Source organism: Drosophila mauritiana, chromosome 3L, assembly GCF_004382145.1.
Source record: "Drosophila mauritiana strain mau12 chromosome 3L, ASM438214v1, whole genome shotgun sequence".
Taxonomy (NCBI): domain Eukaryota; kingdom Metazoa; phylum Arthropoda; class Insecta; order Diptera; family Drosophilidae; genus Drosophila; species Drosophila mauritiana.
In genome coordinates, this window is record NC_046669.1 from 3,374,677 (window position 1) to 3,388,482 (window position 13,806).

Below are 13,806 nucleotides of genomic sequence, written 5' to 3' on the forward strand. Positions count from 1 at the left end.
TGGCTTCGCAGTGTGGTAGCACTGGCCGGAACCGTTGTAGCGCCATCTTTGCGCTCCTTTTGTTTTCTCCTTCATTTGTTTTGCTCTTTCCGCCGTTAAGTTGTTGCCTTAATATCTGTGATTTAAGGCATTTCATTCGAATTCGATATAATGGAGCAGAATGTGGCTGCCGAGCAGAACATCTTCGTCGTCGATCGCAAATTGAAGAAAACTTGTCCGCAAGCAGATGTCGAGGTGAACGGACATGTGCTTAACTTTTGCGAGTCCAACTTTATTTCGTTAAATACCAATTTGTAGCGCCTGGCCAAGACGCACTGGCTCAGCGACTATGCCCGGGATATATTTTTGACCATGAGGGAGCAAGAACTCCGCCGGCGGCCTTTGTTATACCTTTCGCCGCAGCTGAACGAGCGCCGAAGAATGCTGCAGTTGCTTAAACTGGCGACCAGCACCCACAAGCTTAGTCGCTGTGCTCTGCACCTGGGTGAGCCCTGTACAGTGGAGCCTCGCTGCACGCACACAACTCATTGTTACTCGTTTCACTCCAGCCGTCTACTATATGGATCGCTTTCTTGATTACTACAAAATCCGCCCGGACAAGCTGCTCCTGGTGGCCATCATTTGTCTTCATATAGCTGCGCAGATCGAAAACACGGAAGCGTTTATTCCGCGCTACTGCGAAATGAACCAATTGGTCAAGAACGCCTATACGGCATTCGAGTACAAGGCTGTGGAAAGGAAGATCCTGTGCTTCCTGAACTTCGAGCTAATACGTCCCACCACCGCCAGTTTTGTGGAGCTCTTCGCCTGCAGTTTTCTCACTCGCTCCGATTTCAAGAACTACACCGAAATGTTGGATGAGTGCGAGCGGAACAATCACACCCAGCCATACCAGCGATATATAAGCTTCGAAGAGATGCTGTCCATGTTGGCGCAGTTGCTCCTTCGCATGGCGGATTACACATTGTACAGTGAGTATCGAATTGCCAAGGAAGGTACTGGATACCACTTATACACTCATTCAGTTTCCAGATTTGCCAACGATCTGCCATCCCTTTTGGCTGCCGCCTGCATTGCTGCAGTTCGCCAGGTCAGCGGGGTCAGGCGCTGGTCGCAGTACCTCGTTGGACTAACCTCCTACACTGAGGCTCATGTCGAGCCCTACATGAACGTCCTGACCGACTATCATTATTACCATACTATTCAGCCCGACTACGGCAGTCCCTCTGTTCAGACCAACCAGAGCTTAGCCAGTCCCGATTCCGGATTCGAGGAGTCCTTCACTGAGAACACAAACCTGGTGGTCTCCGATAAAGTGGTCACACTAGAGACCTGCAACATAATTACCGTGCAGCTGCAGGGTCCACCTCCACCACAATCATCGACTTTGCTTCCCAAAGAGCACATCAATTTGAAGCGCCCGCGCTTTGAAGACGATTCCGAAAACCTCCACCCATTGAAACACGCCAAAGTCGTGAGTGTACCCAAAGATTAGTACAGAGGAAAAAATAAGAAACTATTACCATTTGGAGGAAATCCAAATACTTAGAAGTGAAATGACATCGATAACGTAGATATGGTCTTGTTCAATTGAGTTGAACCTCACCCATATTAAATACGTGATGTTATGCTTTAATATATATGTATTTCATATTTATTTGAAATTATCTTATAAACTTATAAATACAATATGTCAAAAACTCAACAAAAATGATGCATTAACTAAAAACAACAAAGACATTATTTATAATTCGCTAAAGAACAATGCCCCTTGTTTAATTTAATCAGACGTTTGCGGGAGCTTTCAAATTTAAAATTCTTATAACTTTAAAGGTTTACAATTCTATTTGGAGTGCCAAATTAAAGTGCCAGTTAAGGAACAATGAAAGGGTCATTAAGGCTTTCTTATTTTTACATAGGTCGTATGACTTAATTTGAGTTTTTACAAAAAAGAAACGAGATAGATTTCGGAACTCAAGCAAACTTTGGACAGTTCTCAATACATTTTCAGCTTCACAAGTGCAAAAAGATTAAAACTAACTGCTATTTAAAGGTTAATTGGTTGTCCAAAGATTACTCTTTGTCCCTTAGATTTCGTGTCGTTACACTTCAATTTGACGTACGTCTCATATATCTAGCCTAGCCCCTAAATGCACAAGGCGGGAATGCATCGAGGAAGTTGAGGGAATCGGTGTCGGAAGGAATGAAGAGTGTCAAACTAACTAGCTTACTTAAACCTGCATTGCTAATCCCAGTGTGGTAAGTAGTTGCGTGGGCCAAGGTGCTGGTAAACATAAAAGTAGTTTGAATTTACAACATTTACAGGACATCTGTACAAGGATTGGCTTTCATCGCTGCATGTCGCGTCGCTTCAGCACGTCGAAGATCACATCGGAGGCGTTCTGTTTGTTGCTCGCACCAGACTCGTCCTCCGAGTCGGTTTGCTCCAGCAATGGCACCGTCAGCGTGGAGTGCGACTTCACATGGACACCCACAATGGCACTGCCCTCGTTGAATTTGTACTCCCCTGGCAACGACTCCTCCTGGTCGTTATCGAGCGGCAACTCCTGCTGCCGCTGCATCTCCTTCATATTGGAGTACTTGTGCAGGAGGTGGCAAACGATACCCGCCAGGCAAATGATCAAGCCAATGTAGTTGATGACACTCAGATGGTCTTTCCTGATGGTCACGGCTAGTGCCAATTGGCAGATATCCTTGAAAATGCCGGCTATCGAGAGCGTCAGACTGGAGGTCTTGCAGAGCACCAGGAACTCGCTGAACTCCATAAGGAAAGCCAGCAAAGCGCCCGCTGATATCCTCGCAATGGCCCAAGTTATCTCATTCGAGGTGTGGTTGTGCAGATCTTCTATTACCGCGATGAGGCCGGCACCTGGAGAGGATTGGGGGTAATTAGACACTCATTTTCAAGTAATAAGCCACAAACTAACCTTCGATTCCAATTACGAGGGGCACCAGCGAGGCAATCATCCACGGCTGCATGTAATATATCATGTCGATGGGATTGTGCAAGCCTAGCTTCGATTTCTGCATTATGAACTGCGCGAAACTCCATCGCAGTCCGCTGCTCAGCGAGGCGAACAGGATGAAGAAGAAACCCAGGGCATTAAAGTCCGTTGACTTGTAGGTGAACATCAGAAGGCCAGTGCCTATCAGGCCCACAATCGAGACCAGATACCAGCTCTGAAAGTAAATATTGTCATTAATGCCATTTCGACACAAAGAAAGTGCAATCTTTGATAATTCTTGGGTTTTACCAATTCAGGTCTAGTCATAAGAAACTAGACTAGCAAGTTTCAAATACTTAGCACATATCAAACCTGTTTGGTGCTATTTTTATTTCCTTTTTTTTTTATTATCTAACTGATAAGTATATGCTCTAATGTTAATATCAACATCATCGCATGTTTATAAATATGCCAAATTCGTTATCTACAAGTTAAGTGACTAGGTAAATGGATTGCTTACAATTGACTGATAATAATGCAACATTTATAGTCTACAAAAATAATATCCGAGATAATGCTTTTTATCTTTTCTTTATCGTGTTGGAAAATAATCAAGTCTCATTAAGTGAATTTGTTTTGATTTCAATAGGTGATACTATTATTACTATAAACTATTAACGAACTAAAATATATTCGATAAAATACTAAAATTACTTGGTTTCCAAAAATGGTTCGCAATCATTGAGGGTTCTCATATCATATCTAATTCCCTTCAACTGAATTTCTTGAACATATAGATTACAATTTGATAAGAAGCTTTAAAAGTTGTAAAAATTTTTGCACCTGTAAGGTCTTTTTATACAGTTAAATAGATAACGCTCATAAAAACTCGTTTACGTGATTTTAAATATAATTATTTCAGTATATATTCGCGGATAGCACATTGACTCACCTTCTTCTCCAGTCCAAAAGCGATGGCGAACAGCAGGATGAAGACAATGGTCGAGGATTTGGTCATGGTGTAGAGGGAAATGGGCACCAGAGCCAGGCCCCAGTTCGAGAATCCAATGTCGATGGCACTGGCAACTCCCGTGGGTGCCATTTTCCGCAGGGCGAGCCTCCAATCCAACTGAACCCGCGATCGGCCCACTCGCATCCTGTAGATTCTGCGCGCCGCGGCGGCCAGAAGGAACTTCACAACCAGATGATAGGTTACGATGGCCAGGGGAAAGGGCATCTGCCGGTTGATGTCCGTTTGGTAGAATGTCAGCGATATGGATAGCGCCAGATACAGGAAGATAATGGCCAGCGTACCCACGGCCATCTGCATCATCATGTTCTCCTGGGCCAACGTGGCCGTTTCGTTGCTGCACGGCGTCTCTCCGGATCCACACTTTCCACTGGCGTACTTGAAGTTGCTCTGGCGCAACCGATGGCCATTGCTCAGCTGCGTCTTCTGGGCCAAATGGAGTTCGATCTCCTCGTCTTCTGCATCGCTGGCATTCCCATTTCCGTTCCCGCCCGCCTCACCACTGGTATTCAGCCGCTCGTACTTGGCCGCCACCATTATATATTATCGGAAATGCCTGAAAGCTAAAGAAACAGCTAGTGAAAGGTAAATGTATGGAAAACGCGACGCGGCAACTTACTTCTTTCGTTATCTTGAAGTCTACGTCCATATGTATCAATATGTTCCGGGTGTTTCGCTGCTTTTCCGCCTCTCCGCCTGTTATCTGCCACTATTTTATATATGTATATATTCCGACTCGGTCGTGCAGTAATGAAAGTGGCTTTAATGGGTTTTTACGCTGCCATTTCGAGCAAAACTTCTGTTTTTCGACTTCGTTTCTTGCCAACTGTTTATACACAGGCAGTGATGGGCGATCGGCTCGTTTCGCGACAGATTCGACTGGCGTGGGAGGAGCAGTACAGCGATTTGGGCTAGATGTGCCAGCGCTGGCGGCCAGTGGGTGTGCGTTATCGATATATCGATTGCGCAAGTTTTAAACTTATTTAAACAGCAATTGTTGACAATAAGATTTGTTTTATTGTTTAATTTGCACTTTTAGATTAGAACCATATTCTTATATGTTTATAAACTCCTAGTATTTTTTAACATTAAAAGCCTTGGATTATAAGTTACATGTTTCTTGTTTTTTATTCGCTTCCGTTCGCTCGACAGTTACCAAACATTTATAATGCATCGATTTAAACATCAAATGGGTCAGAGTTCTTTTAAATAAATGCATTTCGCGTGCCAGTTGCTTAGGATTTTGCTATAATTTCTCGAACAACTAGGTAATTGATAACGTTTTTAAATAAGTAGACAGCTTTTAGTCATCTTCGATCTTTCTTTACTTCTACGCCGTATTTAAATGCTTCAGGACCACGGGAGCTATTTACACAAGATAAACAAATGGAAAATATTAGGACTGAGTGACTTTACATAAGAATTTCATGTACCCAAGCGAACAGCGGCTATTACGACTCCAAATAGGATGAAATTGAAGCGGACTTCGGCTGCCACGCGCTTCTGCTCCTCGGCGGGATCGGGTTGCGACTGCTGCAGGCGGAACATCTTTGATTAATATATTTTTTTATTTATTTACAAGGAAAAACGTGCGATTCGCACTAAAAAAGAATTTAGAGTGACCGTTCCTGGCTTGTTGAAATATACAGCGCGGCAAATATTTCCATATGTTAACATTCAGTAGAAAACAAACATTGCAATAATAAGAATTATAAAAATTATGCTGTTTAGTTATGTATGTTATGTATTTTAATTTAATTCAATTCAATTTAAATACAATCAGCACTGTTAGTTAACGCCTCTGCTAACCTCTGTTAACAGCTGTGAGCATAAATATCGGAGTGTTGCACCTTTTATCTAATCCTGTCGCCGGTATATTTCGGTATATTTACAACATCCGTGTGGTCACACTACACCTAAGCAAGGATAAAAATCCGTGAGTATCCTGCTCGCCAAAAAAGGATTTTTAGTTGATTTCAGCAGCAGCAACTCGTCGGATTCGTTGCGCGTTTGAAGCTAAAGAATTTTTTCCCAAAGCTCGTACAATTGTAAATCTCTCAAGAAAAAGCAAACACAACCAAAATGCGGTGCGGTTTTAAAAAATAAATTTTTCGAATCCTTTTTTGAAACAAAGAGTGCGAAAAGCACAGCGACAAAGTGAAGCAAAATAGCGAGCAGTGCAGTTAGTTAAATAAAACACAGACCAAAATGTCGACAGTTGTGGAACAGGTGAGAGGAGTCAAAGCAATGCCAATCAAATATCGCAAAGGACCTTTGATGGGTGTCCTTTTAATTTTCCCAGCTTATATAAAGGCAGATTATCAGCAATCGGGCGAAATGTTACGGTATTTTGCCTACAAGACCGCCGACTGCGTAACATTCAGTGTCAGTGTCTGTCAGTCTGCGGAAGTGTGGGTGTGTGTGTGCGTCCATTAGGGTGGCTCAATTTCAAAAGACGAACAAAGATTTGTTGTGAAAAATCAAATGTAATGTTGTATGAACACTTTTTTTACGCAGAAGAGTACAAAAATAACTGATAGCAAATGCGGATTATTTTGGTGTTTTAATGTGAGAATGTTAAGTTTTTTTTTGTTAAGTTTCTGGGGCTGTGCCTGGAAATAACTCTCAGTACTTACCGAAAATATTTTTCGAATCACCCTAATGTACAGGATACTCCCGCCTCTGTGCCTTGGTATGCGTGCGTGTCTGTGCTTGCTTGTTTTTGCATTTCCATGGCAACGTAACGGCAACTTCCTGAACGCCCGCCGCTTTCGATTTGACAGTAAAATTCGATTAATTTCTAATCGGCAGAAATCAGTGTGACAAGTGCAGACGACTCCTGGCCAAATATAAATAGCTGCCATTTTGCAAACCAATTTCAATTCCCAGTCCGCCCAAACACACACACACACACACTCATAGTACAAACACAGATACAGCCAATACAAACACATTGGCGCGATGTAGCTTGCAAATTTGCTGTTTGCTCTTGTCGGTGTGGGTGAAAGTGTCCTAGTATCGGTGGCCTGGTGTCGGTGATTTGACATTTTGTTGCACAAAATCCTTCATCCTTCAACCATCCTTCAGCCAGCAACGATTGCCGAGCGCCTTGGGCGATTTTCAAGTGCAGTCACACTCCCCAATCGACTCGACTTGACGTCACGAATGCAGAGTGAGGAGGTCGCTACAGTGGAGCTTCGAAAAGAGAGAAAATCCAAGTAATCAGCACTAGAAAGCAGGCATATTGAATTCCCATAAAAAGAATTCAAAGTTTATCGTTATCAATTAGCAAGACAAATAAGTCTCCATTAATTTGGACAATATTTGCATTACAATAATTAGATGTGGTATTTTCAGTTACAAAGCAATTAAATAGTTCAGCAAAATTCTATATTAATAACATTCGCAAATATACTTTTAAAATTGTTTGATTTATTGGGCTTTGCTTTCTATTTGTCAATAAATCCAGAAATAGCAAATAGTAAAATAAACAAGAATTTAATTTATTCAATGCAATATGATTTTGGCCCTGCTGACCGAATTGCTGTTGACATTCATATGGTGAATTGGCAATGGCTTTTTGTTTATTTGTTATATGTATTAAATTCGTTGGAATTTTTAACCAGGCAAACATGTTTGTGTAATTAGGAAAGCTTCCCTCTAAGTTCTTTAAAAACTCCTTGGTACTTTGGTAAATTAGCCTGAACTTAATAAGATTTAAAGATTTCCTCATTGCGCCTCCAACTTTTCCAATTTCGTTTAATTTCTGCACCAAATCCGTCTCATTCCCTGCCACTGCGGCTTTAATCAATTCCCCCATCTGGGACCGTGGAAAACTTAATATTCTCCTGCTGGAACTTCCCACAGTCCTGTGCTCTCGTCTCGATTTTCATCCTGTCAAGTCAAAGTCAGCGGAACTTTTGTTGCATACTTTTCTGGGCGCGCATGTAGCGCGAGTCATTACGTTTTATAGACTTTATAAGAAGTTTCGTTTATGCAGTTGGCTCAAAACTTTTCACCTAGGCGAATGCATGTGCTTGCTTATGTATCTTCGGATTTTCTTCCACTCGCAATCGTGGCGGCAGTACAAACAATTCGGTGTGGTTCCTCCTTTATGGCCGGCCATTAAAGTTTTGGCTGCCAACAGCGATGGATGTAAAGTTGAAAATCGCAGATATTCTTCATGCGGATGGCAAGTGCTGCAGTCGTAAAATTAATTTTCAGGAAAGCTGGGATTAAAACTCCACTTTATTAAACAAAAGAAATCTCTTTAAAGAAGTTGGAACATGAATGGGAAAAGTGCTAACAAAGATACTCATGCTCAGTTTCATAGTTATGAAACTTTAAGATTCCTTCTATTATTTCACAGATTATAAGTACTTAGGACACAGTGTAGCTACTTTAAAAATCCTTATATCTCCTTCTGTTACTCATGATAAAATATTTCAATGCTTGATGCTTTAATTTATGCGGTCATAAAGGCCAAGCGCCTGAGATACATATATACATATATACATAAATAAATACATAAAAGTAGCTACCCCGTCAAGTGCAACACATAGGCCAACTATGCGGCCCCCTTTGGACCACCTTTTTAGCCCCATTTGTTGTTACGTGAGAGGTTCCACCCCCCCTTCAGTTTCCAACCCCCCAATTCTCTGTGTTTTTTCCGTGTGCGCCATTTTGTCAGAGCATAAATTACAACTTCAGGTGTAGTTTTGCAGGAGGAGAAAGGTGAAAGCACTGCCGTCTGTTGCTGTCGCCGGTTGTTGTTGTTGTTGCTTACATAATGTTAATGATGCCGCCCCAGCCGGCAAAATGGAAAATGGGGAAAACCCAGGAGGGTGGATGGATGGTAGGTCTGCCAAAGGGGGGAAACTCGTTTCAAGCTCGCTACCAAAAACAAAAGTCAAAAGAAGAGCAGGAACTGTCGCTTGTGACCTACGTGTGTACAATGGCCTCTGGTCTACAGGATATGAATCCTCCGACTGGATGATGTGCTGCGTCCTTGTCACAGTCATTATGTTACAATTTACTGTTTTTTAAATGCACAGGAAGAATATTAAATAACTTATGTTGGTACCCTTGAATTCTATGGAAAACAAATGCAAATTTATAGGGAACCATATGGTCATAAATGATAAATGACTACTTTATTTTAATACGAACTTTACTATTTGAAGCACTTATTAAAAGCAACATTTCTGCGATTAAACAAATCCCCCCGTTTTCGAGCGACCACAGCGCCCTTAATCCTTTGGTCTCGCATATCCTGCGATAAGTGTGTATATAACATCTGCTGACTCATGCTTTTTTCATCTCCTGGTGCTTGGAACTCGCTTTTCCATTTCCTTTTCATATATATGTATATGCTGTCCCCTGCATATTATTTCAATTTGGCGGTGCAGCAACAAAAGAGTTTTCCCCAGTCGCCCCCCGCGCTTTCCGTTGTGAGTCACATGGCGTATGCGTAATGCAAGAGCAAGGCTGCATCCCAAACCAGTTTTCCCCAAGGATAATGGAGCTCGTTATGCTTATTTGCCCGCCCACAAACATGTGTGAGTGTGTGAGTGAGTGAGTGCGCACTGTATGTTGCGAAAGGCAAATTGCACCCGAGGTCCTGACATCCACACACACACACACACACGCCACACGAAACGAAAGGATATATGCGGGGTTCATGGCCCCCAAACTGACCGCCAATGGACTGCACGCCGTAAAATTGCTTGCCCTTTGTGCATCCTTGATGTGTTCATCTGTCCCGGGCACTCAAGGTCAAATCCTGAATGTTTTGATTTAATTTATTGCCGCATACATGAGGGGGCTCGTAAAAATGGAAATGCGTTGGCATGGAAAGTCGCCTAGTCGAAATAATATTTTATTGTAGCATACTTTTGGACACCTTGCAAAAGAATTTAAATATTAAGCCAGACAACGACTTTTGCTGATTTAGTTGAGACATTTCGTTGTGTTACTTAATTGGAATTCAAATCTCAAACCTATATATTTGAAAAAGTGGTTTTCCAAGGAAGACTTCTTGGTTTTTCTACCCCATTTCCACGGCGGTTTCTCTCTCCTCCTGTTGACTCGCCACTGAAAAAGGCAATATTTTCCTTGTCTGCCTGCCTCTATTTATCTTCGCCTTTGTCTCTGCCGTATTTTGATTGCTTTTCCACACTCCCACAATGTGAGGTGACTCAATGTCTTGCTCATTTCCTTCGGGCGGCCGGAAAACTCGGAAAACTTCGAGTGTGTGTAGTGTGTGCGGAATTTTCTTTATCTGCTCTTTGTGCTCTTCTGCGAGCAAAGCTGGAAAAGTTCCAAGTGTGTATGACTTCATATGTCTCCTACACAATTTTCTCTCGCCTTTCGGTTTGTTTTGGCCGGCTTGATTAGCATTTCTCTTGTTTTCGATAGAAATGGGGGAAATTCATTTGGGAATGGCTTTGTCTGAGCGAGAAATCAATTATATTGAAATTTGCCAAGCCAGAGCAGCTTAAGTTGATGGGAAATGTTTGAATGAATGCGGGCAAGTGTTCAAACCAATTCAATTTGCCTGGTTTCTACGTATGTATATAAATTGCTGCAAGGCTTAGGGATTTTGTAAAATATTTGCAATCATTCTACAAGGTAACATTGGCTGTATTATTGCAAGATTTTTAATGAAATTGTTGGGCAAAAAATTCTTAAATCGAACATACTTTTCCCTGTAATATTGCTGAGCCAAAATCAATATTTTCATAACCTGCTTCGATTTCGGCATTCGTGTGCCAACATTTACTCATTAATTTGTGATGTTTTTCCCCCATTTTCTTGGCTTTTCTTAATCAAGGACCTTTGCACCAATTTTGGCACCGCCATTTCCACCACATTAGGCGTTATCTCACGCTCCTAACTTGGCTTTTCCCCACCGACTTTCCCGCCCTCTTCCCGCGTAGTCACCCAATTTTCCCGGCTCTTCTCAGTTACTTCGATTGCGATTGCGTCTGTTTTTGATAGCAACGAGTATTTTCATTTCGCCATCATTTTCTCCATGCACACACATGTGTGTGTGTGGTTTCTTTTCTCATTTTCGTGATTTTATTACTTTTACTTTTTACGATTTATTTGCTGAAATTGCTTATTTCCCTTTTAGCCAACAAAAAAAGGAGAAGAGAAGCAGGAGTGGAAATTGGCATTTGGGGGGCAGGGCCGATTGTTATTATTGTTGATGCCACTGCATTGCTGCTTTATCTTCAACTTTCCTTATTTTCTGCTCCCCCCTTAGCTTCTTTGTCCGATTTTCCTTTATTCGTCATAACTGCTTTGGCCAGGGAAAATTCAATCAACGTTTTGTTTTTAATCGATTCCTATTGCAATTCACAGTTTTCCCCTCCCTTTCTTGGCTTTTCCCTTAGCTTACTTCTTTATCTGCCAGTGGCAATGCTCTCTCAACTTTGTCCATATGCACTATGTATATATGATGCGCTTTTCCTACCCCCCTTTTTCATTAATCATACGCCACGTTGCACCCACATAAATACTCGTAGTTCCTCTTCTTCCCCTTTGCAACTGACATTGCACACGGATTTTCCAAGTCTCTGAACACACACAGATAACGAGGGGGAGGAGGGAAAAGGAAAGGATGTGGAAAACCGGAGGAAAAGCGGCAGGAAGGAAGCTGAAGGACAAATAATTCTACAACCCGTGGCGACACAATTTGCATAGTAAATATTTTAAATGCCAATTAAAATTATTAGAAAAGTTGGCTGTCTTGTTTGCAGCATTATTATGCGTAAACAAAAGTGCAACAAATTGTTGTTTACTCTCCAAGCCAGGTATTTGTTTGAGTTAGCAATTTATTTGCCATTTGCCAAAAATAACAGATATATATTTAGTTTCAATTATAAACAAATGTGGTTATTATGTTTATCATCGGTTCATTTAATTTAATAACCGACCATTATATGGTTCGTTATTTCAACTAAACAATTAAAATTTACTGTTCGTTTATGTGTTTTAATTAAAATTAGAAACTCTCGCTTAACAATTAAAATCAGTGACTTTGAAAGGAGTTTAGTTTCACTAAGAATTTTAACCACATGCACCATATTTAGCACAACTGAATTTTCACCAAAAAGTTATCTGCTAACGAGATTTGGCAAATTTAAATTTGGCCGAGAAATTTTGCGCTTGCATGCAAAAAAGTTGGCTCTTTAAACATTCAAATTTTGCGTAATTGACTAGAAATTGGTATTAGCCACGCACATACGTGGCTTTTGCCCCCTGCACACAATTTGCCAAATTGCACGGATACTACCAACAAAAATGAAATAAATAGGGGGCGCGGAAAAACAAAACACGAAAAAAAAAACAGAATGTTCTCTAAAAATTGCTATCTAAATTGCAAATTTTGCGGCCAGAGTAATTGAAAAACATAAACCGCCGCTTGGTTTTCCCGCTTTTCCTGGTTTTCCTGACCCTCCTCTGGATTTCAAGCTTGACTACCATTCGCCATTTTTAGTTATGCAGCATGGGCAGCAAATTAAATGAAAATCGAGCTAAAAATAGCCGGCTCAATGTGTCGCAGCCGCAGAGCAGAGCAGATATCCTTGCCCCCGCCCATTTTCTACATTTTCCCAGCCATTTCCCGCCAGCCCAACCATTCCCCCCCTCCCCCTCGTCACTTTCCATCTTTCAGCGGTACAATTACAAGAGCGTTGGGGCAAAATGCCTCAATTTACGGCAAATGGCCGTCATCGATTTCCGCTTCGCGTTATTCGATATGTATTTCAATGCACTGCGAAAATAGTCTGTAAATTCATATAAATTTTATTAATCCGCTTAGCAAGCAGCTTGGAATATACAAATATTTAAAATGCAATAATTTTTGGTAGGCCTAGAAATAGTTAGCCCACTTCAAAGAATTTTTCTCTCTGTAGCAAAGGGACTCTGGTTGGAATTCGGTATGTGCGTGTGTTGTTGGAAATGATTTCGACATTTGGTTTACTCTTTCACTTCGTAACTCGTTTCACCGGCTTTTCATTTTTATGTATTTGACATTTTGCGTTATGCGTTCAAAATGTCATCAAAATGTGCATAAATTTCGCGTGTCTTGCTCGGTACGTGTGTGTGTGTGTGCGTGCCTCGATTTGAATACAAAACGATAACTGCCTCATGCCACGTATGTACATATGTACATATATGTACATATGTAGTTCAATATTTGCCAGCGTTAAGCTACAAGCGTATTAACATAATGTGTCAGGCGAAAATTCAACCCGACACAGATAGGCACAATAAGAAATGCGCCAGGATACACACAACTCACATTTAGGGTCCTTCTGTGCGCTTAACGATAATGCACAGTGGTTTCATTTAAACTATTTGACTTAAGTAAATTGCTCAAATGAAAAATCAAGGATTTATTAGAAAAAAACCAAAAGAAACCAGTTTGCTTTAACTCAGCACCAAATTGGAAGTATATATACAATACATACACAGAATTTCCCCAAAGAAACTAGATCCTGTTGAAATAGCGTACGGAATCATAAATTTAAAATGAAGCCGTCGTGGTAAATCGCTCTGCAAATTGTAATAGAACCCTAAGCGACTGCGGGGCATTCTATAAATATGATATTGAATGGTTTGCCACTGCAACCATTATCCTAATTACACAGCCACACACCCAACTAGGACCACTGTCGCCTCGTTAGACACACAGCACATACGGACAGACATACATACATCCTCGTATCGAGGAAGTCATAGAGAACCTTCAGTTGACTGAAAAATATGACGACAAGTTGACGCAACTCGGCGAACTGTCAG

General features: G+C 41.3%; 4 protein-coding genes across 8 annotated transcripts in view; 2 read left to right on the top strand and 2 right to left on the bottom strand.

The window, feature by feature from the left end:
• The first annotated feature begins 36 nt into the window (after positions 1-36).
• On the top strand, positions 37-1,663 carry LOC117140564 (cyclin-J). Of its 2 annotated transcripts, none has more exons than XM_033303562.1 (4): positions 37-234; positions 298-484; positions 549-971; positions 1,033-1,221. In XM_033303562.1, the coding sequence occupies exons 1-4, from the start codon at positions 151-153 to the stop codon at positions 1,131-1,133; spliced, it is 795 nt and encodes a 264-aa protein (XP_033159453.1). In that variant the 5' UTR covers positions 37-150; the 3' UTR covers positions 1,134-1,221. The 2 variants fall into 2 exon arrangements, with proteins under 2 accessions (XP_033159453.1, XP_033159452.1); XM_033303561.1 differs by having other exon boundaries at positions 39-234; positions 1,026-1,663.
• A 43-nt stretch (positions 1,664-1,706) lies between these two features.
• LOC117140563 (solute carrier family 35 member C2) lies at positions 1,707-4,867 on the bottom strand. The gene is made up of 4 exons (XM_033303560.1): positions 4,616-4,867; positions 3,919-4,559; positions 2,949-3,201; positions 1,707-2,890 (listed from the first exon to the last, which is right to left on the bottom strand). Exons 2-4 carry the CDS (start codon positions 4,531-4,533, stop codon positions 2,349-2,351), a joined length of 1,410 nt encoding a protein of 469 aa, XP_033159451.1. The 5' UTR covers positions 4,534-4,559; positions 4,616-4,867; the 3' UTR covers positions 1,707-2,348.
• Positions 4,868-5,098: 231 nt separating this feature from the next.
• On the bottom strand, positions 5,099-5,617 carry LOC117140565. The gene is made up of 2 exons (XM_033303563.1): positions 5,430-5,617; positions 5,099-5,361 (listed from the first exon to the last, which is right to left on the bottom strand). Exons 1-2 carry the CDS (start codon positions 5,542-5,544, stop codon positions 5,327-5,329), a joined length of 150 nt encoding a protein of 49 aa, XP_033159454.1. The 5' UTR covers positions 5,545-5,617; the 3' UTR covers positions 5,099-5,326.
• A 364-nt stretch (positions 5,618-5,981) lies between these two features.
• Positions 5,982-13,806, top strand: part of LOC117139565 — a 36,258-nt gene continuing 28,433 nt past the window's right edge. For all 4 annotated transcript variants that reach the window (XR_004459369.1, XR_004459368.1, XM_033301962.1 and 1 more), the window contains exon 1: positions 5,982-6,225. Coding sequence is in view for 2 of the 4 variants with exons in the window: in XM_033301962.1 (XP_033157853.1) it covers positions 6,205-6,225 (21 nt within the window). In the remaining 2 variants the exon portion in view is untranslated. The remainder of the gene's footprint in view (positions 6,226-13,806) is intronic.